The sequence below is a fragment of the Embiotoca jacksoni genome, unplaced genomic scaffold, assembly GCF_022577435.1.
Source record: "Embiotoca jacksoni isolate LCO1_2020_lvr unplaced genomic scaffold, fEmbJac1.0.p SCAF_31, whole genome shotgun sequence".
Taxonomy (NCBI): Eukaryota; Metazoa; Chordata; class Actinopteri; family Embiotocidae; genus Embiotoca; species Embiotoca jacksoni.
In genome coordinates, this window is record NW_027185383.1 from 3,912,478 (window position 1) to 3,933,969 (window position 21,492).

General features: G+C 40.9%; 1 protein-coding gene across 3 annotated transcripts; it reads left to right on the forward strand.

Annotated features, from left to right (window-relative positions):
* The first annotated feature begins 1,713 nt into the window (after window positions 1-1,713).
* Window positions 1,714-9,204, forward strand: LOC138207396 (annexin A13-like). 3 transcript variants are annotated; one of them, XM_069164592.1, is made up of 11 exons: window positions 1,714-1,871; window positions 2,533-2,618; window positions 3,873-3,967; window positions 4,064-4,234; window positions 5,046-5,079; window positions 5,353-5,432; window positions 5,881-5,949; window positions 7,365-7,466; window positions 7,602-7,677; window positions 7,770-7,882; window positions 7,962-9,204. In XM_069164592.1, the coding sequence occupies exons 2-11, from the start codon at window positions 2,549-2,551 to the stop codon at window positions 8,079-8,081; spliced, it is 930 nt and encodes a 309-aa protein (XP_069020693.1). In that variant the 5' UTR covers window positions 1,714-1,871; window positions 2,533-2,548; the 3' UTR covers window positions 8,082-9,204. The 3 variants fall into 3 exon arrangements, with proteins under 3 accessions (XP_069020693.1, XP_069020692.1, XP_069020694.1); XM_069164591.1 differs by having other exon boundaries at window positions 1,715-1,871; window positions 2,533-2,608; XM_069164593.1 differs by lacking the exon at window positions 1,714-1,871 and adding an exon at window positions 2,189-2,401.
* Window positions 9,205-21,492: the final 12,288 nt, after the last annotated feature.

Here is a 21,492-nt window from a genome sequence, read left to right on the forward strand (position 1 = left end):
TACATCAGTATTAGATCCGTACATTATATCTCGATCACCTGCTGCTGTCTATAAAACCGAAAACAATATGCAACTCCTCCCCAGCACACATACTCTATCACACATTTTTCAAAAACCCAGACACCATGGCAACCCTAATCTGAGCTCATCAGTGGGAAGGAGGTTGAATTATCAAAGCAAAACAACAAACTCTGTGTTGTTTCCACCTGAGAACACCTGCTTGTGTCTGCCACTCTTCCAATTCAACTACACTCATTTTAGCTTCCTGTAACTCTGATTCAGCACAAGTGGTACGACACTGCCATCATGAGGAGAGAAATAAATATTATATTGTATTTACTGTCCTTTACAGTTTCCTGTTATGAGACTGGGTCTAAAGTGAAACGTAGAGATTAGGTTAGGTTAGGTTAGGTTAGGTTAGGTTAGGTTAGGTTAGGTTAGGTAGTTACTTTATTAATCCCCAAGGGGAAATGTTTTCGCTACAGCAGCATACAGGAAGCAATAGATAATAATAGAATAATAGAAAAGCAATAAAATAGCAGTAAAATAGCAGTATAAAATATAAAATGCACAGTATATACAGTACATTATATATCTATATATATTATATACAATATGTATATTCTATACAGTATAGAACTTACTCTAAGTATTTCCTTTTCATGCTGCTTAATAGATCTACTCCACTACATCTCAGGAGTAAATTATCTTTATTATTAGTTTCAGCTCTTATTACCAGTTAAACTACTTATTTCAGATTATGAATTTACATGAAAATAACCATTATATTTTGTATGAAATATGATGCATTGTTACATATCGGCTATATAGATATATAACATTGTTACAATGGCCAATTACAACATTGGAATGGTTCTTATTTTTATGCAGTATAAATAATTACCCTATGATATAAATATGATAATGAAGTAACTCTGGCAGGGATAATCCTGCTGCACACTTTCTTTTCATACTTTTAGGTATATTTTGCTGTTATATTTGCACTTGAAGGACTTTTAACAGAGTACTTTTGCACTGGGTTTTGACACTTTTATTGAAGAAACAGATCTGAATTCTTCTTTTTATAATTTATCATTAAGAAGGGGGGTCTGACATGGATTCATTTTTGAAAATACCAATCTGAACTCTTGGAACCATACCTAATAGCTGGTAGAACAAGTAGTGTGACAGTACAACATTTAAAACACATCACAAACACATTTCCTGCTTTTATTTACCTGACTGGGATTTCAAACTTATTGGCAGTAAGAGAGTAAGCCAAAGTAAAAGTAGGCCTACTTATTAGTTGACACAATGGTCAGAGTGTTGTTTTGTTAGCTTTTAAGTTGAAAGCAGGATGTTAATGTAGCTCGTTTACTGTATTTTCTTTTAGGGTAGGTTAGGTTAGGTTAGGTTAGGTAGTTACTTTATTAATCCCCGAGGGGAAATTTTGTAGATTCGTTTATAGTTGATGCATCATCTTTTATAAGTTGGTTATATTAAATTTAATAATACATGTAGTGAAGTTTTATAGGGCAATATCTTGTGTTTAACATCAAAATGATTATTAAGTGCAAACGTGATGAGTTGCAAGTAAAAGAAAGACTTTAATAAAAGTAGACGAGCAGTTAGTTAACGGTTAACTATTACGTCCAGCAGCTCCACCAGCACCCTGCTCCATCCTGCTAAATTAATAAGCGGCGGTGACGTCACCCCTGCGGCAGCGGACAGGGCTGAGTCCTGCAGGAACAGCCCATCCTGTCTGACACATCAGCCTCGGAGCAGCGCAGCATCAGGACACTCAGCACTCAGCTGTTATTTGTATCTCATAGCAGGGAAGCCCCGGTGTGAACAACATGGGCAACGTACAGGTAAGAACGTTTTCTACAACTAAAATAACATCAGCTCGAAGTGAGCGCAACACAGGAACTTCGTGTAAAGGCACTATTAAAGTGCCGAAAAGTTTGTAGTGATGTAATGGGATAGATATTTAAAAGAAAAGTCTTACAGAGGAGACTTATGGCTTTATTATTTTCTTCGGGAGATCAAAACAAGGCTTTATTTTTTTAATTTTTTTTTTTTTTTTTTTTTTGCGCATGGGCAGTCTTTAAAATCCCGAGTAGCAGAACTTGCGCAGTTAACTTGAGCAGAGGGACTGGGCGCTGCCAGGCCGAGGGGGCAACGTGGAATTTCTTGGAAATCAGATCAATAAGGCCGCATTGTGTTTACACGGAGGGTGGGCGAGGAGAGGAAGCTGCACGCTGCTGCTGCTGCTGCCGCTGCCGCCGCCCCATGACTCAGCGGTCAACACAGGCTGCACCCTCTCCCCTGCACGACACTGCGGCCTGGCTCTAACTCCGTGATACATCCTTTCCTCAACGTCACCCTTTAATCAGTTCCAGTATAATGCTTTAAACTAGTAGTTTTGTATATTTTGTATCCGTTTTATTCCACTTTAATGTTATGCTGGCTGCTTTGAATGCACCGTTTATCACTAATATCCAAATTGTCTGCCACTGTTTTATTTCCCAGCCCACCATAGTTCCATATGAGGACTTCGATGTTACAGCTGATATCAAAGCTATTAGAAAAGCGTGTAAAGGTTTCGGTAAGTTTATGTGAGTTTTTATTTCTCAGTCTTTTTTCAGTAACTGTGTATTGCACTGCCAGTGAAGCCTCTCCTCTTTTTGCGTGGTTAAGACATCCATTATCCTATTAGTGCGGTCATGATGGATCCACCTATAACAATAACTTCCCCAATTTATCTGAAATTAAAACATGTAATGTGTTGAATGTGCTGTCAATGAAAAAACTAAATATAATCACGATTTTGCACTCATCAATGTAAAAGTCTGCAGGCTGCTAACAGCATTTGAACCCAAGGCTGTATTTAAAAATGAACATAGACTACAGGTCTGAAAAGTGAAGCCAATGCCAAAGTGCCTTAAAGTTTTATACCACTGAGGGCCAGCAGGGTCTGGCTCAAAAAAAACAAACCCTGACTCCAATAGTCTCATTCAAAAGGCGTCAACTTCTTCCATGAAATTAAAAATGAATAAAGTTTTTCCACAAGTCATTATGGTGTCATTCACTGAATTCACTCAGATCAGTGTTCTAGTGGTCCTTCTGAAAATAATCCAGTAATTAATTAAATATAATGGCTTGAAGAGAGATATGTTTGGGTGTGTGTGTGTGTGTGGCTGGATTGACATGCCTGGGGTGCAGTCAGTTGACTCCAAAAACACTCTGGTTCCATAGACAACCCATTCAACTTCTCTCGGTATACAAAGTCAATACATTTTTTTGCCAAGTTATTATAGTGTTGTTCACTAAAGTCACTCTTTGTTATTAGTTTTCTGGCAATCCATCTGAAAATATTTCCATCATTAATTAGATATTAGGCCTCAAAGCTATGTTTGGGGGTGTGTCTGTTTGATTGACAGGCCTTTAGTCCAGTCAGGTTTCTGCTATAGGTGGGCGGGGCGTTGTGTCCTCGGGTTCCCAATTAGATCGAGTCAAAACCACCACTCACTCCTCCTCAGCTCATGCAAATCTAGCCCAGAGTCAAAGTTTCAAAACAGGAGTTCACAAACCAATGGGTGACGTCACTGTGGGTTGTGATGGCATCTGTCCTCTTGGAGGTGCTATAAATGAGCAGCTTTATGTATATGTTGTTAATCAGTCCTGTTTGATCTTATATAACTGTCACTTTAGTAAAAGAGCTATTTTACCCAAGTCTTAACAGAAATGAGTCAGTCTATTGAATGTTTTTTAGGTGTCTAGTTGTAGTGTAATATTGCTGTGCTAGTTAAGTATTTATACAGTGTGTAAAGGTTTTTTAAGCCAACCTTTTATTGCTGCACGTTCTCCAGGCACAGATGAAGAGGCCATTACCCAAATCCTGGCCAATCGTTCTGCAGTTCAACGTGTGGAGATCAAGCGGGCCTACTTTGAAAAGTACGACGATGTAAGTACCTGACTCCTTCTGTTTCTCTTTTATACACACACACATACACATACTGGGATGACAACCACGGACCCTGTGACCTCTGTGTTTGTTGAGGAGTTGGAGGAAGTCCTGAAGAAGGAGCTGACCGGTAGTTTTGAGAACGCCATCATAGCCATGTTGGACCCTCCTAATGTTTACTTCGCCAAGGAGCTGAGGAAGGCCATGAAGGGAGCGGGCACGGACGAAGCCGTGCTGATCGAGATCTTGTGCACAGCTACAAATGAGGTCTGTCGATTGGTGGTAATGTAGCGGTGTGTTTTTATTTTCACTCTTTTTTTTTTAACTGAAATCTGTGGAGCTGAGCCCTAAGTCCCAAAATGAGGATATGCTGTAGGTTTCACTTGGCTTGGACTAAAATTCTGTAAGAATGAAATCTCATGAGTATTCAAAATAAATGAAAACAGTTTGAACAGACATATAATGTTTGCAGCACCAGTAATGCAGCTTTGCAAGGAAAACATTCACATTCTTTTGGACTTAAAATATACGTGCCACAAAATACAGCTCTATATTCAGCTAAATATCAATAAACACATGATCTTATCATGTTGTTAAGTATAGATTCCCTCCTGTGACATCTACACTGATGTTGAAAAAACACGAAAAGCCCTCTTTTGAGTCAGTGTTCTGGCCTCCTGCACTGTAGGAACATGGCGGGTCAACATGAAACGAGGACCTGCTCCTTCTGTTTATATGAAGGGCTCATTCTAAGGTTTCAGGTGATTAAACGAATAAAAACACAATTATGAGTATTATATTCCATTTCCACCAATGGATCCCACTAAATCCTACACAATGGTCCTTGAAACCTAATTAATTGCTGATTAATCTTTCTATTGAATTGAAGCCAGAAAGAAAGACAAATTCCTGAATACCATAAATAATGGAACGCCAGAATAGAAAGCGGTGCTGCGGTTGGTTTTCAGAAAACATACCAAGCGGTATTTATGATTGTTATGTATTTTGAAAGATGTAAACGTGTTTCTTTGCTGTCACATGTTCAGCTGACTGAAGCTCATCTTCTCTCTCCCAACAGAACATCTTGAGCTACAAGGAGGCCTACGTTGCGGGTGGGTTGTCTTCTATGTTGAGTCATACAAAGCAGCTATGTACCAATCTCATAATCCTTCCTTACTGGAAAGTTTGGCCTGTTAACCAGCACATCTTATTAAAATGTCAACATGATGTAGTAACTCTTGTTTTCCTGCCTGTCTGTCTGACTTTACCCAATCTTGAGGTCACATTTCAAAATCTTTTGCTGCACAGACTGCAGCACAGATACTGTAAGTCGATTTGTGAGTTTGAGTTACCATCTTGGTGACGACTTTTGGTTTTTCCCTCAGTGCATGAGCACGACCTGGAGGCAGATATCGAGGACGATACCAGCGGAGATGTGAGGAACCTGCTGATTGCACTGCTGCAGGTAAAAAAAAACAAAAAACTTTTAAGACTTTTCAGCAGGAAGTGCTTTTTTTAGTTGTGCTTCTTGAATCTGGAAGGAAGCAGTAAAGAGAAGTGCACTTGTGTTCTCCAGGCTGCGATTCGCCTACTGGGACATTCAGCACATTGTTTGGCATGCCTCAGCCTCAATGCCATCCCCAGCTCTTTCTGTGCTTCCACCCTTCTCTGCTTCCCCTCTCTCTTCCTCCTCCCAGAAAAAAGAAGACAAACACTCAGTGACTCATGTTTTGCAGCAAGGCCTTCGAATATTTCCCATTAACGAGGAGCAGATGATTGTTGTCCCATTAAATGCCTGATATTATTTTTGTAATTCACCGTCTTTGACCTTGCCTCTGCTCACTAAGTCTTTCTTCCTCACATTTCCTCGTCTTAAAGCCCTCCTCATATCTCTGCTGTATCTGTCTCTGCAGGCGAGCAGGGACGAGGGCTACGAGGTGGACGAGGGTTTAGCCGAACAAGATGCTGCGTCTTTGTTTGAGGTACGCTCTCAGATGAGGTCTGTGCTGTGTAATTCCCTCGAATCTAAAGGCCATATTATGGTTTACCCTTTAAATCACGCTGATATTTATGGAGTAATGCGATCCTAGATTTAGGCATTTAAACATGTGATCCCAGGATGACAAGAAAATCCCACATGTCTAAAATTTAATGAATCGAAGCTGTTTTTTAATGCTGCACTGTGGCTTTTATTATAGCGCTGGATCGTGTGATCTGTGTGCAAATTCTCAGCCAAGGAGTGAAGTTTCATGAATGATGTTTCACAGTCATGTAAATAAGAGACAAAGTAGGCGTCTCTGCACTTGGATTTTGTTGTTCATACAGTATGTTTCAAAGAATAGACGCTAACCACAAATTATTCTGCTGGTCGGTTGGTCCATCACTCGCATATCTCAGATTTGGGGTTTTTAGCGACGTGTCTTGGACAACTATTGGATGGATTTGCCTGAAATACCTGCAAACATAATGTAATTAGCAAGTGTAAGAATGCTAGAAAGACTTTTTTTTTTTATCCTTTACTTAAGTAAAACTAACAATACTACAGTGTACAACTACTGTGCTACAAGTAAAAGGCTTGCATTCAGTAAAATCTTACTTAAGTAAGAGTACAGCATTAAAATAGTACTCATTGCAGAATGGCCCATTTCAGAATCACATATATTATATGATTGCATTATAAATATTGATTACTTGATGTGTAAATCACTTTATTGTTGCAGTTAGAGGTAATTTAATTACATTTTAAACTCCTGGGTAGCTAAATCTATAATATTACAGGATCATTTATTAGTTGAATTTTATTTCATAAATAATAATCTGAATCTACCAAATAAATAGGTAAGGTTTTATTTATAGAGCACTTAAATAACTTCTAACCAAAGCTTTGAAATAAATGTAGTAGAGTTCAAAGTGAAATATTTGCCTCCAAAATATATTCGAGTCACGTAAAACTAAATAAAATACTTGAGTAAATGTATTTAGTTACATTTGACCAATAAGAAGAACTAAGATGGCTAACGTGGCTATTTGCATACCTTGTATAGCATTAGCATGTTAATATGTAGCCACTGTAAACAGGTTAGCATGTTGATGTTAGCATTGAGCTCCTGCATGTGCACCATTACAGCTTTACAAGCTGCTATAAAGATTATACAGCATTACACTGACTGTGGTCCGGGATCTCATCAATTAACTTACATTTTTATTGTTTCTGATGGTCCTGATGACAAAAAAAAAATGAAAATATTGATCCAAGCTGTAATAAAAGAGGAATTATTCTGTAATGAATGAATGGACTCTCTTCAAAACATTTCAGATCTGTGACAATCTGTGATAATTAAGAGACACCTAAACCTGAAACAAAAGTCGTGTTTTTTTCTCTGCGTGCACTCGTCAGGCAGGAGAAGGCCGGTTTGGCACAGACGAGTCGACCTTCACCTACATCCTGACACACAGGAACTACCTGCAGCTTCAGACCACCTTCAAGGCCTACGAGGCGGTACGTACTGAAACCAGTCCTGCAAGCCAAGATTGCTTTTTGCAATGGGGGTTCAATTTTGCGTATGTTACGTCATTTCAGATGCTGTAGTTTTAAATGTTCTCAGGTCTCCTGTGTAAACTCGTTTTCTTGCAGCTTTCGGGAACAGACATCTTGGACACCATTGACACTGAGGCCACAGGAACCCTGAAGGAGTGCTACATCACTCTGGGTAAGAAGGAACACGATCATTCATCGGTCAATTAAATACCAGATATTCATTGCTTCAGTAACACCTGCCGTCGCTGCGTGTGTGATTTACAGTGAGGTGTGCTAAGAACCCGCAGCTGTATTTTGCCCGACGCCTTAACGCTGCCATGAAAGGAGCGGGCACCGACGAGGACACGCTCATTCGCGTCATCGTCGGCCGCTCTGAGGCGAGTGTGTGTGCACGGAGATGATCACAAACACGGCCACTGTAGACTATAACACCATTATTATGTCATTAACCAACAGATCGACCTGGACACGGTGAAGGACATGTACCTGGAGAAGTACGACGTCACTCTGAAAGACGCTCTGGACTCTGAGTGTGGCGGAGACTTCAAACGCCTTCTCATTGAGATCCTCCACTAAAACATGTCGCAGCCTCCTCCTGCTGGCCTTATTAAACCACACAGTCTTTCCTCTGTAATCATCCGTCTCCTTTACTCACTCACTTTGTGGATCTTTCTGTCTGTCATCCTACTTACTTTCCTTTTCCTCCCTGTCTCCCTTTCGGAGACAGACAGTTCTCTTTGCAGCACGGACCAAAAAAACATCTCGGTATTAAACAGTTTGGTGTTTTACACACAGTAAACTTGCATTCATAGTCTTTAAATACACACTTTTCAAGAATATTATCTCAGTGGAACTTTCTTACAGTTACGGTCCGATATACAGCAGAGATGCACTAAATGTTTGTGATCCATTTCACAGCATAATGGCAGAGTTATGTAACCTATTTTATATTTTCATTATTATGAACTGAGCATCATGCACGCATATTTATCCAAACAGATAATATCAGTCAAGTCCTTCAGTCACAAGCAGCAGGTCTTTTTCAGCTTTAATCCACCAGTTCAAGCTCATCCCAAAACTGGAAACATTAAGAGGCCGCTGCTGCTCAGTATGACATATGATATGCAGCTCTTTATAGTTTACCACTTTCATAATTTTTCTTGTTCATCATCCAGTCTTTGCCTTTCATAAGATTAAAGCAATGCAAGTGACTTACTTTGCTGCAACTCTCAACACTGAAGTGCCGATTTACCGAATCACGTTTGCTTTAAGTACAGTATTGGCTTTTTGTACTCATGTCCCTAATTGCTAAGTGGGATTTTTAACTCTTCATAGTCTCATTTTCAGCTCACAAACTGCCTTGTTCTCACATCTGTTATTACACAACTGATTTTTTTCTTGTTGTCATTGAGTAAAGAATTTTACTGCAAAAGAAGACTGTTAGATATTAAGAATGATATTTAATAAGACATTCATTTTTCTCTGTAATCCATAAAGTGCAATCATTGATATGGCCACACACTGTCTGTAGTCATGTATGTTATTGTGTCTTAACTAATTTTATTTAAAACTGACAAAGTACAACAAATTATTTAGCAATTATATGGAAGAAGTAATTCTTAACCTGTTGTAATAACATTTTAAATGTAGTATATACAGTATATATATATATATATCTGAAGTAATAATAAATTTTAACTCCACCAAAATTCATTTATATTGTCATTATTTCCTGTAGAGGGCAGTGTTGCACCACTTATGTATGCTGTCTTATATGGAAAATTGAAACATTGGAGGAAATCATAGTGAAACCAATGACATGTTTATTATATATTTTGTAATATGTAAAACCAGAGTATTATAATGGACTTAAACAAACTGTATTATGAAGATTATGATCGGATTCTTTTGTAGCCGACAGCTCAGATGTTACTTTTAAAACTTTCCTGGGTTGGTTATCTTTTCATAATGTTTGTGTCGGAGACCTGTGATCCAAAGCTGTACAAAAAGTTGGATTGTAACCTAAAACATTTTGACTTTCTGCAGAGTGTAGAAACTGTGGGACGCATCTGGGCGAGTTCAAAGTGGATTGTGGGGAGGAAAAGTTCAAAACACTGGAGAACTGCTTCCAGATGCACCGACACAAGAGCGGCCCATTTCTCACTTTCTTTCTCTTGGTTTGGTTTCCTTCTCAAAAACGTAAGTCTTATGTCCTCTACCAGCTTCCCTGTGTATATTTCTCTCTTCCTCCTGCCCTGATTGTTGCAGCACTGAGGGAAAAGTTTAGAGTGCACCTGCCCTCTCTTCACATTCCTGCTACCTGTATATCTGTGCACCATATGTAGCCCAGTTCACTGTCCAGCTCGTAGTACACTCAAAGTCTGGCAGGTCGTCTATCTGTCTGGCTGAGAAGTGTGTGTGCATCACACATACCTGCTAATGTAAGACAAGGCTAGAGGTTCAGGTTCATTGTGGACACAAGTTTGAAGAAACATTTGTCTAAATATCTGAATAGTGTTTCTTTTAGAGTGAAAGCTACTCTATTACATCAGTTTTCTGAGGAATTACTTAATAAAAACACAAGTTATAGACAAATAACTGATATTTAGACAAATGTTTCTTCAAACTTGTGTCCACAATGAACCTGAACCTCTAGCCTTGTCTTACATTAGCAGGTATGTGTGGTGCACACACACTTCTCAGCCAGACAGAGACGACCTGCCAGACTTTGAGTGTACTATGAGCTGGACAGTGAACTGGGCTACATATGGTGCACAGATATACAGGTAGCAGGAATGGTGGGAGGGAGGATGAAGGCAATTAGGATATTAGGAATAAGGATTAACTGCGTGTTATTATTTAGTTTCATGACATTAAATTCCATTTTCTGTTGTATCTTAAAGCTCATAAAAACTGAGAATACTGAAACAAACTCTAAACGCCATCTAATAATGTCTCTATATAAAAAGACATGTTCTGACCAATAATACATCCACACCCTGTTGACACGCTCATATGATTGCCTTCTCCTCCATCTGTGCTCCGTTACCCTCAGTGCTAATGTGCTCGGCCAACCGGGTCCCACCAGACGCAGCTCTGACCTTTTTCCTTCAAACATTTATCTTCCTTAGTCCACTGTAACTCATCCAACCAGTCACACATCAGCCTGGAGGTGGTTTCAATTTGTCTCAAGTCATGCTTTCTGTTATGTTAGTCAACTCATGTCTGCTTATTGTCTTTGGCCTCCCGTGTAAGTTTTTGACAGAGGTTGTGCATACTATTTTGATTAGTTCATGAACTGTGCTGCACGTGCTTCATTCGTGGTAACACTGAAAACCTTGAACACGAGAGAGCTAGAGCACTCAAACCTGCATATTAATGGCATTAATCTCCCCACCAGTCCTGATTTATTGCGCAATTTATGGCACACACTAACCTGGAGGTCGACTTCAAAGACTGAAATATTAACATCAAGTGGTCTACGGGTTTTCATAGAACATATGCCCAGGATCGTAATGTGCTTTTTGATGTTGTGCCAAAGCAGAGCAGCTCTCTGGAACTGAGGGTCACCGGTGGAAGTGTGTAGGAAGGCCATTAGGAGGTTAACTACACGGCTAATATAATTTCAACTGTTTAGATTCATGATGAGGGACCCCTGTGCTTTGATGTGCAATAGGAAACACCTGGCAGCTTCCACCAAGACCCGTGTTCGATTGAGGCTCCACATCTCTGACTGAGGCCTGTAGGGAAAAGCTCTTGATGAGATTAGTGCATGACAGATTATCGGTTTCTAAATGCTCCGTGTGGGAGATTTGAAATGAAACCTTCTCTGCATAAAAAAGAGCATCCTGCCATTACAGAAAACGCAGTGACAGTTTGTTTTATAACATGCGAGAATGTGCAGCAGTGGAGAAAGAAGTATTCAGGTTCTAAAGTAAAAGTATGAATACCACACAGTGAAAATACTCCGCTTCGAATAAAATCCCTGCATTCAAAACCTTACTGAAGTAAAAGTATATATTATCAACAAAATGTAGCCTACTTAAAGTATCAAAAGTAAAAGTACTATGCAGTAAATGCTCACTGTCCGTGTTTTACTGTTGTACATGATGATTTTGGATTAAATATTACTGCTATAGTTATTTAAAGTTATGCTTATATTAACTACTTCATGTACTGTTTAGTTTGATCTACATAGTAATGAATTATATAGATACCTATAAAATAATTTTTTATTTTATTTTGTTTCTAACCACGTTTCTCTAAAATGTCAACAAGATTGGAAAAACAATGCATTTTCCAGTGAATCTAAATGGGTTTTCCGGTTATTTAGCATAAAAAAAATTGATAATTCTTCTCAACACATAAGTGAGCATTTAATCAGAAACCTTAAAAGTAACGACTTACTAAAGCTGTCAGACAAATGTAGTGGTGTAAAAAGAACAATATTTTGCTGCTATAAGTGGGGAAATATTCAAGTAAAGTAGAAATACCTCAATTTGTACTTAAGTATAGTACTTGAGTAGATATACTTACATTCCACCACTGCTGTATTGTGATTGTTATCCTTTCATATCTTAAATAAATAAAAACAAAATAAAATCTAAATCAACATTTTTTTTTTTAAATTAGTTTTACAATTGTAGACAAGCTGTGGATATTTAATAGCTAATCTACTTCTGCCAAAGAGCAGCTGCATCCTAATCATTTCAAATGGCAAAGCTAAAACACGCTAATAACGGTAACTGCTGCAACATAATAGTAGTAATAACAATAGGACAAGTAGGTAAGAGTCATATAGGCAGTGAAGGGACTCATTTACACAGCTCTGTGTACACTGAACTAACATTAGCCGCTGTAAGGTAGCTACTGGTCACACCAGGCAAAAGCTGTAGAGGTAAAACCCCAAAGTGTACAGAAACAAGCAAGGGTGTGTGTAAGTATTTGGAATTCAAGTTTTTAACTCAGAAAAAAACCTTTAACTCCTTTTTTTTGTGTGTGTGGATAAGATGACATTTCACTTTAAACCGCACTCCATGTCACACCAAGCAAAGTCCTTACACAGAGGTTTCAGCAAAAACATCTGTTAAACAAACCGATTTTTATTGGATTTACTAGAAAAGATCAAATATACACTTAATTACAGCTTGGTTTGGGTAAACAGTAACTATATTGTCAGGTGTTAATATTTAAAATAGCAGTTTCATTTCGATGGAGCCTTAGTGACTCTCTGCAAGTCCGTAACAGGCACAAAGTGGTCATTAAACAAGGCATGCAGGAGATATTCACATTAGAAAATGGCGGCTAACATGAAACACATGATCTTAAAAAAACACACTCCTGAATGAAAACCAGGGCCAGCAGAACAACCACAATGATCTGAAAGTCCTTTGGCATCAACAGAGTAACTGAATTACATAAATAAAAGACAGAAACAAAGAATTTTTAGAACATAAAAGAAGCAGAAAACTCAAGCCACAAGAAGCATGAACACAGTTTAGACTCATCGTTTGTACCTGTGTAGAAATCCTGACACGGTACTCGTGTTTTCATTATATAAATATGACTGATGCAGAATGCTACACTTTTAAATACTCAGGTCATATTAAGCTTGTTTTTAAAACAAAATCGTCTTTAAAAAGTCAAATTAGCTGCATGCTAATCACTATAAAATCAAGCAGCTTGAAGAGTTAGTTCAAGGTCTGGAAAATAATGTTCTTCAGTTTCTAGACCAGAGTTAAATGAGAAGGTTGACACCACTCATACCTATTAGTTAAATATAAATGTTTAGTTAGCTTAGCTTAGCATAAAGACTGGAAGCCCGGAGGAAACAGCAAGCCTGAATATAAATTAATAATCACAAATTCTTGCTTTTACACTTTGTGGGTTGTTTTTTTTTGTACACATTACACAAACAAAATATATGACAATTAGTGAGTTTTAAAGGTGCTAGTAGGTGTTTTTGTTACTTGTGAATAGAGTCGGGGTAACTCTTTCCTACCTCTCCACTCTGCTAACATGCTGCTGGCTGAATATTAAAACTGACAGATGTGAGAGTAGTATCAATCTATGAGCATAGTTTTAAAAAATTCTAACAATTCCTTTAAAAACAAGCCAATGAAACTAGTCCATCCTATAAATGGATTAACATGAAGTCTTCTGAACTGAAATCACGAAGAAACAACATCGACGTTTGGCTTTCCTTTGTTAAGCTGCCACCCAGAGGACTGACACCCCACTTCCTGTTTGGTGGCTGATCTGGTTGACGCGTCCACGCACACAGTCCAGTGTGAAGAAAACCGTGGTGCCATTGTGAACCTGGAAGGAGGCCCGTAGACTCACACTGGCCCAGTGGCTGCCTTCAGGCATCTGGCCGGCCACCTGCTGGGCCACAAGGACGGGCCGCGGCCCTTCTACGTCACGGCCCCCTTCTGAACCCGCCGAATCACTTCGCCTGAGCAGAGTCACCTTTACCAAGTTGCAGGAGTGAATGAGTTTGAGGTCCAGAGCCACGCTGGCAGTGCCGCTCTCCCTGAAGACAAAATCTCGTCTCTGAACTGCGGATCCTTTCGCCAGCAGCCCCATCTGGGACACCTGGGGGCTGGTCTGGTGGAAGAACAGTGGCTTGTTTCGAACTGCTCCGGAGGGAAGGCCGGTGTGGGCCACAGAGGCAGACAGAGAGGAAGAAATGGCAGCGGGGACCCAAACCAGACTGAGAATACTGATGCCGGTCTCGTCGCCAAAGAAGCGTACGTTGCACTGAGCAGGAGAGAGGATCTCGAAGCCCAGCGTGTCCCCAGGGCCAACTTTAGCCGCTCCAGTCAGAGATATGGATGTGTCCCGGTAGTGGACTCCTGGTTTGAAGGCACGGGACAGCTCCGTGCTGGTTCCATTATAGTTGAGATAAGCCAAAATTTGGAAGCCCTCACTCACACAGACCTGACCCATCGAGTACAACGCCTGCTGGAACACAAAACGCACGGTGCCACTCTCTGCAAAACGGATCCCGCGGCCGTCGTGAGTCAATCCCACAACGTAAGGGTCGGAGGTGGAGGTGGTACGGAAGACTGGCCGGTAGTTTGTGTGGTAATGTGCGGAGACCATTGCCTGTGCTGTCATGGCAACAGCCCCGGTGTCGTGAGAGAGCCAGAAGAGGCTGAGCTGAGCTGCAGCGGGGTCGTACAGCTGCAGACCTTCACTGCTTTGGTTACAGTGGAGGCTAGCGCTCCGGAGGAAGAGGGACATGATGTGACCCGGGGCGACCTCCGCCACCCCGCTGATGCTGACGCTTTGGAGCGACCTTCCCTCCCGCTGTTCCACCCGCACGCCGCTGAGGTCGCGACCTTCGGAGCCGTCTGTGCTGTTCATGCGCAGACACACCTGGATGAAGCTGCGGCAGCCGTGGCTCACCGAGAGGTTCTCATCCAGCCAGACCAGACCGTGCTGCCTCATCACCAGGCGCCCGTCCTCGGCGGAAACCAGACCTGCATCACCTCGTCCCTGGATCTGGAGCTGCACGCTGGGGAAGGCATGAGCCAGGATGTGGCCTTTTGACCCCAGCAGACTCACGTCGCCGGCCCAGGACAGAGAGAGAGCGCTGTCGCTGGCAGCAGGGCCCGAGCAGAGGGCGTCTGTGGTGAAGGTACAAGGTGAACCCACCGGTTCTCCGTCACACTCATTGCAGGCCTGACACTCGTCCATGTCCGAGTTGTAGAAGTAGCCGTGACCGCACATCCCGGAGTGGGCGTCTCGCTCTGTCATGTCCTGGCACCTGAATCCACCTGGTGACATCGCAGCATTCATCAGTGGTTCAGCAAGTCAACAAGATGGAAAATATGGGAATGTTGGGATATATTAGCTTCAGTACACGAGGATATTATCAAATGTTCGCAGTAATTCTTAGTACCTGGAGTGTTGAGACACTTCTGCTGATCTCCACACAGATCAGCTATTTCAAGACATTCATCTCTGTCCTGTCAAGATGCGGCGAGAAGAAAGTGAATCAACAGGCTTGTTTCAATTAGACGGTACACAAACATTTATACCTTCAATCTTTCCTCTCATTTCTTCTGTCATGGCAAACTATTCGATAACATTATGTGAAGAAACCATGTTTGCTATTGCTGATGGACCCACCAACAAAACAACCCATGCATAACGTGGTAAAAAGAAGATTAAAAGCTACTTCATGTTGAAAAGACAATAATGCCAACCTGGCAGATCCTGTCTGCGTGGACTGAACACTGGGCGACCAGGAAGAAACCGGCGGGACAGATGGTGCACTTCTCACAGCGAGGATGACCACTGCTGAAGTCGCAATACTCCTCAGGGCCGCAGGTGCCACAGGCCAACAGGGACCGACCCATCTGATGGCATCACACATGATGATACAGAGATTAACTGAACAGTAACAGTAGTAGAAGTAGTAGCTGTTCACCAGATGTCATATATTGCAGATATCTTCCTTGTCTCGTCCATATAATGTATGCTAGTTCAATCATCGAGATGCATGCAGGAAAGCATGGACAAACTCTTGGGCTCAATTGCTAAAGATTCTTCTAAGGTGCAGTTAAATCCCACCGAAGCATGTAAAACCATGAAACCATGTCAGAGTCACATTTTGCCTCGACCAAGTGTGAAAAGCACACACATGTTTGACCTGGGTTAAAGATGAACATGAACCTCCTCATGTGAAAAAGTGACAAAGTCCGAGAAGGGAGAAAGTCGAGGATAGTTGGATGGAACAAACACGGGAGGTTCACTCGCATAACTAGTGCGCAATTCCAGGAGAAAGTAAAAGTCAATGTGGATTTCTTTTATGTAATAAAAGTCACATAAAAACAATTTTTGTAGGCTATTTAATTTTCGTTAGTAACTTACATTACTTAACAATTATTTATTTTAACCCAAACCTTTTCCGAACCCTAACCACAGGATTTTTGGTGGCTGCACTTAGGGCACCTTACTTTTCATGTATAGACAAGGCAAAGTGTGTGTACAACACAATATCACACCAAAGTGTGCAGTACACGCGGCACTCCACTAGAGGGCTGTGTGTCACCTTTTTGTATTGTGGTGGCCTGGGGAAAAAAAACAATTGCATTACTAAAGGAAAAAAATCTGCTCGCCTTATCCCAGACTCAAATCCAGGCCTGCTGGTCAACCATCTGCCATTTTGTACTTTATTGAATGACCATTGTCACGCAATACCCTCTAGTGGACAGACGGGTGTAGTACACACATTGGTATGATATCAGGTTGGCTTTTACAGTAGCTCATTGATACTTTGTGATATATCCATATAGTTACAAATTAGTGAAGCCTCTAATATCTGATATCACATTTACTGACAGGTTGTAGTTTATATAACATTTTGAACACGCGTGTACTGATTGAACTTGCAGCTCACCTCCATCACACTGGCCTCCATGTCCACCTTGTGTAAAGAAAGAGCCTGCTGTGCTTGGTGGGCTCGAACCTGCCCACTCAAGGTTTCCATGTGACTGTCTAGCTCCCCCTGCAGGTTCTGGAAGGATGTCTGTTTGATGCTGTCCATCAATATGTTATACTGAGCTTTTACCTGGAAGTACAAGTAAAATATGAAAAGTTTTAGTGTGATCACAGCGATAATCATATGAATACACAAATTACTTTACAAAATGTGAGATTAATCTGCATATACATGTCCTAATTTAATCTCCACTGTGCTCTACCTTTGATCAACACATGGAATTGATCACACAGAGGTCAGCAAAATAAAACTTTTATAGATGATGTGTTTTCCACCCTTTCATAATATTTCTTAGATCATTGCCCAATTACAAAACCACCAACTTTTAACATCTTCCTCGTCATAAATCACAGCAGCCTTACTTGCTCCATCTGTTCATGCATCCTCCTCTGCTGCTCCAGGATTTCTCTCTGCTGGTTGACCAGCGTCCCCTGCTGGTCACTCAGGAGCCTCTGCAGCTCCTTCACCTCACTCTGCTGGCCCCGGAGGGCCTCGACCAGCCTCTCCTGGCTCTTAGACAGCTGCAGCTGCAGGACAAGAGCATCCTCTGAGGGGACCTCATTGGTCCCTGTGGCAAAGAAAAACAAGTTTGACATGGCACCTGAAGAGATTATCGTTTTCTCACAAAAAGGCTGCAGTTTAGTTTCGCTCTCTTTTCTGACACTTACCTGGCTTCATGTCACATGACAGCTGTATCCATGCACCATGTTCCGACCCAAAGTCTGGGAGCTCATCCAGAAACTGTGCCGCTCTGTCCGTCACATGAACAGGTGAAGAGTTTCCTCTCCCGTCATCTCCTCCATGCGTACTGCAACCGTCTCCGATGCAGGGCTTCTGCTTCTGGCGCAAGCGGGAGGGCAGTTTACATCCAATTCCTTTGCACTCCCGCGTTGCACTGTCATCATTTGTGGGGTGATGAGAGACTGTCGTCGGACAGGTACCACCGGCACACCCTGGATGAAACACCTCCGCTGTGACGGTCCTCGGGTTTGTCCTCCTGCCATCCGTACCTGCGGCTTGCGTAAAGCCTCCGTGCTGAGGCTGGACGATGGTGTACGGTGCTAACGGCGCACTCTGGGCTTGGTGGTGACTGAAGCGAGCATCCTGTTGGTAACTCGGATAGGCTTGTCCTTGCCTGGACTGTGCAGAGTGGTGAAACTGCCGTCGGGACGCGGATGTGTCCGTGCGCCCCTGGCAGTGCGCTCCGATGCACGGTCTGCTCCAGTCCTGGCCAGAAAAACAGCGCGTCCCCCGGCAGATCTCAGATACGGTCCCCGTGCCGAGGATAGTTGTGATAAAGAGTACAAATATCGCAGAAAAACGTGCCATGTTGCAATCCTCAGGGTTAAAAATGTAAACAGGCCACATGTGAAAGGTGGCCCCTTTTACGCATCAATCCTTCAGTCTCGTGGATCCTTTTTGATCATGTCCTTAAGAGTCCATCATATTAGTAACTGCACGTACCTGTAACTGCCGACTGAACTTGAACACGGGACTGCGGAGTCATTCAGCTTGTCTCCATCGCGCGCACCGCGGTTTCTTCCCCCTTTGCCCCTTCTGGAGATAGCTACGTCTAGCCCACATGTGGCGCTCACTGCTCCTAATTGGCAACAGGTTTTGCTCCTAGTCTTAAATTAACCCATAGCTTTCCCGGACATACCACTCTACCGAGTCATTCCATTCCTACTGAAACTTTGCATGTGGTAGATATTTGAACTATTCTCATGTTATTTTTATTTATTTATTTTTACTCAGGAAGGTCATCCATAAGCAGTTTTGGACACATACAGTAGTGATCAGAACCTCCACGTGGTCCCGAGGAATTTCAGAGTTTTTCCACATGTTATTATTTTCTATGCAAAGGGACATTCGCGCTCTCTTTTTTGTTTTGCTTTTTTTTCCTTTTGTAATTCATCTTGATGACAGGATTAGCCCTGTGGGTTTTTAACAAGTCCTCTCAGAATTAAAAACCTTACATTTAAATGCCATCAGAGCTTTGATCTCCTCTACAGTACTGGATTAGGGTGCTCTGGCAGGACTTTTAAAACACAACTCTGTTATATTGTAAAGCTGAAGCCAAAACTGCCTCCCTGTAAATTGTAAACTTTATAACAGTTTATTGCCACTCTCATTTCCCATTCCTGACCCCCACATGGCATTGATTAAAGCTCTAACCCACATTAGAAACACTTAAATGTTTCCCTGGCTTCTCATTTCAATGGCAAAACAGGACTCAGTCTCTCATTCACACACTCACTCACACTGAGTATACTTAAATTGGTATGTAAATCCTCCATCACCAAGCAGCTGGTTATTAATCATTTGGAAGTGCTTGTAAACAGCCACATGGTGAATGTCCTGAGTTGGAAATTTAGACTTTCTAAAAGCACGAAGAAGAGCTGTAAGTACAGTGTGAGCACACAGCTGGTGATGTCAGGAGGGCTCTGAGACATAATAATTTACACACTTAGTGAGACCACACATGACTCTGAATGTGGCGACTGACATTGAGACTCAAGAAGAGACACAACAAGTTGACCAACAATGATTAAAAGTGGAAACTCTAAAATGCTTTTATATTTGTTATATACATATTTGACCTCACACATGTCTTACACTGTCTGAACCATTCACAGTGCTGATAGTTGTGCTATTATCATCAGAATCTTTTACTGGCAAGCATATATAATTCACTCGTACCCTATATTTTATCTTTATATACTTCTTTTTTTTATCCATTTTTTTGCTTGAAGTAGGGGGAAATGCTTGAAGTTTTTTTGTCTTGAAAATATCTTATTTAATTATTCTTTATTATGTAAATATGAAAATTACCACAGAACATATAAACATAACTAAATAAGGAATAAAAACACATGCAGAATCGTACATTTCTTCATCCTTTCCATTATAATAGCTCTTTATTGTTGTTGGTTTATTTTTATCTGTGGTCACATTTCACATTATCCAATAGGATTTTGCTGGAGCGTATAAACTCCGTCTCCCACTGTTAATAACAGGTCCATAACTTCTCTGATATTCTGCTTTTTGTTCTGTCGTAAACATAAACATATGGCTGGGCAGCAGGGAATCGCTACATTTTACATTTGATGACAGGACTCAATTTCATCCCATCAAACTCACTTCACGCTAAAACTTGTGCACGAGTGTCCGATCCTCGACACAACACACGACGTTAGATACGTATTAAATAAAGTGTGGCTTTATCACTTACATTACTATGCCGCTGCGCCTGCTGGAGGCGTTATGTTTTTGGAGTGTACGTTAGTCTGTTTGTCTGACATTTGTGAGCATGATATCTCCACCAATATACAGAATATTTCTTTAAATTTAGTACAAACGTTCACATGGACTCAAGGTATGAACAGATTAGATTCTGATGGTCAAAGGTCAAAGGTCACTGACAGCTCACAAAACCCATTTTTGGACATAACTCAAAAATTAATATGCTAACACTCAAATATCTAATTTATATCCAAAAGGTGAAGGGTCTTATTTACTGTGACAAACATAATATTCTGCAAAAACACTTTTCTGGCCACAACTCAGGAACAAAAAGGGAGATTTTAACATCTTGTCTGATACGAAATTTGTGACACTAATCTTGGGTGTCGGGTTGAAGATATGTGTGAAGCATCTACGTTTTAAGTTTTGTGGCCGCAGCAACATCTCTACTTGAAGCATTTATGGCTGCAACTCTGTGTTCTATCAGAACCAAATTTATTAGACAAATGTCTTCAAACTCTGTACTACATATATTAAATGAGCCTGCACAGACATTATTGTAAACTGTAACTTTACTAGTTGGTGGAGGCAGTAACTCCAGTAAATTACATGTTTTTCTGTCATGCAATTTTAAAATGTATTCTTGAAGACAATAATAATAATTCATTTTTACTTAAGCTGCTGCTGTGACATTTTGATTCCCCTGCATGGTGTATTTAAATTTTTTTTTTTTTTTATTGAATAATATGTAAATATTGAACTCCAATATATTACCTCATCACTCAAGTTTTTAAATGCGCTGCACAGTCACACATGTGTCTTCTGTTATGCTGTTTGATAACCTTGTTAAGATGAGGCAGGTTTATTCAACAAGATACAAAACACTAAATGAAAAATCTAGTATAAAAAGGATTCAAACATAATAACAAAAGTAACAAAATAGAAAACAAAAATTAGTTAAACTTGTCCCAGATGATCTGAGAGGTCTGGAAAGCAGATCAGAAATGTATTTTTGCTCTAAAATATTCAGTGTTTTGAAAACCAGAAGTTTAAAGTGAGTCCTTAGCAGATCTTTTGAATTTGCTGCAGCTGTCTGCTCGATGTTTTAAACAAACGTGTAAAGACACTGCCTTGTTGGGTGCAGCTATACTGGAAGGTTGCTGATGTGGCACAGCCCCATACACTTAACCCTCCTGTTGTCCTCGGGTCAAAATGACCTGCAGCTGTGTTCAA

Excerpts from the sequence above, each read along its gene's own strand:
- LOC138207396 (XM_069164591.1), top strand. Across the intron at positions 3,968-4,063 it reads ACTTTGAAAAGTACGACGAT|GAGTTGGAGGAAGTCCTGAA; the intron begins GTAAGTACCTGA and ends GTGTTTGTTGAG. Across the intron at positions 5,950-7,364 it reads ATGCTGCGTCTTTGTTTGAG|GCAGGAGAAGGCCGGTTTGG; the intron begins GTACGCTCTCAG and ends TGCACTCGTCAG.